The sequence below is a fragment of the Bactrocera latifrons genome, unplaced genomic scaffold (genome assembly GCF_001853355.1).
Source record: "Bactrocera latifrons isolate USDA-ARS-PBARC rearing strain unplaced genomic scaffold, ASM185335v1 scaffold_244, whole genome shotgun sequence".
NCBI lineage: Eukaryota > Metazoa > Arthropoda > Insecta > Diptera > Tephritidae > Bactrocera > Bactrocera latifrons.
Window position 1 is genome coordinate 361582 of NW_017536008.1, and position 2320 is coordinate 363901.

At 32.7% G+C, this 2320-nt stretch overlaps 1 protein-coding gene across 21 annotated transcripts in view; it reads right to left on the minus strand.

The window, feature by feature from the left end:
• LOC108969215 (twitchin) overlaps window positions 1-2320 on the minus strand; it is a 102971-nt gene that overhangs the window by 70038 nt on the left and 30613 nt on the right. For 19 of the 21 annotated variants that reach the window (XM_018933779.1, XM_018933771.1, XM_018933767.1 and 16 more), the window contains 2 exons: window positions 751-1072; window positions 159-284 (listed from right to left, as the gene is read on the minus strand). The exons of the other annotated variants lie outside the window; for them this stretch is intronic. In XM_018933779.1, coding sequence (XP_018789324.1) covers window positions 159-284; window positions 751-1072 — 448 coding nt within the window. The remainder of the gene's footprint in view (window positions 1-158; window positions 285-750; window positions 1073-2320) is intronic. 21 annotated transcript variants of the gene reach the window in all.

The following is a 2320-nucleotide window of genomic DNA, read 5'->3' on the forward strand; positions in this document are numbered from 1 at the left end:
ATATTCAAAATATGTTGAAAGGGCAGAGCCCCACCCACCCCAAAAACTTAAAAATCAACTTCACCTCCCCCTGAAAAAAAAATTGCGTATCCGTCACAGAATGTCGTACACTTGTACATAATAAAATAAAACGTATTTTTACTTCATACATGACTTACCTCTGGCTCAATAATCACAGGACGCAAACTTGCTGAATCAACGTCAGTACCATCTTCTGGAATCTTTCCTTTACCTACTTTGAAGCCAGTGGATTCATCAGTTGACACTTGGTCGGCCTTTTCTTTCTGTAAACATGAGTAAACACATGTATACAGCATTCAACATTTAATTATATAGTACATTGAAATAACAGATGCGTTTCTACTTATTAGCAGGATTTCATGCAAATGGTACACATGGTCCTTTGCCAATTTACCTCTGATGAGTATTATACTTTTAGTTACTTTAATTTCTTAGTGCAATTCAAATACGATTTTTTTATTGCGTGAGGTGAACGGTTGCATAAAACAAATTAATCCCTCAGAACGACGATTTACATCAATCGACAACTTTATTTTATCCGCCAGGACGTATTAAAATGTAAAAAACTTGTTTACAAACAATCTTTACTATATAATGATAAAGAAGTTAAATGTGAAGTTGGCTGCTAAAATATAAAACCAAATCAGCTGTTTTCATCGATTTCGCTTAGTAAACGACCCGTTAATATTCTCTTTAAATAATTTATGCAAAATGTGAGCTGTTTCATACCTTTGGTGGTCCGCTTTTAAGAATGCCTTTCTCTGGTTCGTTTTTCTCTGAATCTAATACCGGTTTTTGCATTTTCGAAGGTATATCAAGTTCTCGATTAAAGTCACTTGCAGCGAATTCAGACTTTTCATATTTTTCTAAAACAGGCCTTTCATAGTCCGGTATTTCTGGTAGTTCTTCATATTTCGGCTTAGCTTTGACCTTAGCCTTGGATTTAGGTTTAGGCGGTTCTGGCTTTAGTTCTTCTCTAGATGTAGTAATAGAAGTTTTTCGTAATTTTGGCAGTTCTTCCAAAACAGTCTTTTCTTCTTGTTTTTGCTGATATTGAATGCAATGCAAAGAAAACGAAAACCATAAAACTTGGGAGGAATACAAGGAAGAAACATCATATAACAATACAAAAACATTTTTGAGTTGTTAGAAATTAATTAGTAACAGGAAATTAAAAGTTAATAACAAATGTTAAATCGAAAATACAAGGTGAGAATTATAGTTCTAAAAACCCTTTAGCAAAATTTTAGAAGTTTGGAATGAATTATAAGATATTTTGCCCGTCCTTTACTTTTATGTGGTCAATATTACAAATATTAATAGCATTTTATATAACGCAAAACAATTGAACTTTCAATTTATGGGGTTGTATTTGTAAACTCTGCTTAATTTCAAGAGTAGCCCATACACATATGTAAGTATTCGGTAAAGATTACATTAAGGTTTTACCGTCTTTTTCCGTCTAAGGCTGCGACAGTTATGAACAAGAATGAACAATAAATAACAGGCGGTGAAGTAAAAAGTTTCTGAATGAGAAGTGGCATTAGAGAGAAACAGTTTTCAGTTTACAAGCCAGGAGACAGTATTTTATCCTGCCACTTCTCCTTCTAAAATTAATGATTGTGCAATCTTGTTTATATTATTCTTAGTGAATAGCAGAGAATTTCAGTAGGACAAAGTGTTGTATGTTATGCCTTCTAAATGGTATATATTTTAAGCCAAGGACTCGATATATACACGTGTTATCATTATTAATTAGCTGCTGAACTTCAATTTGTAAGAGGAGAATTAGCTAATATTTTTTCATGGTTACACAAATTACAAGAGTTGTGTTGTTCGACTCGTCATATTTATTTCCATACACCATATTAAGTTTGGCACGAAGCTTGTGATACCTAGAAAGAACTAACTTATAACTATGTACATATGTATATATAATACATAATGATCCGCATGACGAGTTGAGTCGATTTAGTCATGTACATGTCAATTTATATATATGCGATCTAGTCAATTAGTTTTTGAGATATCGATCTAAAATTTTGTACACAACCATTTCTCTGCTCTCAACGAAGCTGCTTTTTTGACAGAACCGCGGTTATCGGAGCATTGTACCAACTGAAAAACCTGATACAGCCCGTTTTTATTTGACGAAATATTTTCTCGAAATTCGGTTTGGATTATTGTCAAAACAACAAAAGCAATATGTCGGCCAAATAATTTGAGTTTTTCATTCGAATTAATAAAATGAAAAAGTGATTATTGAATTCTTAATCGTAGCTAATGAGAAAATCGGTAA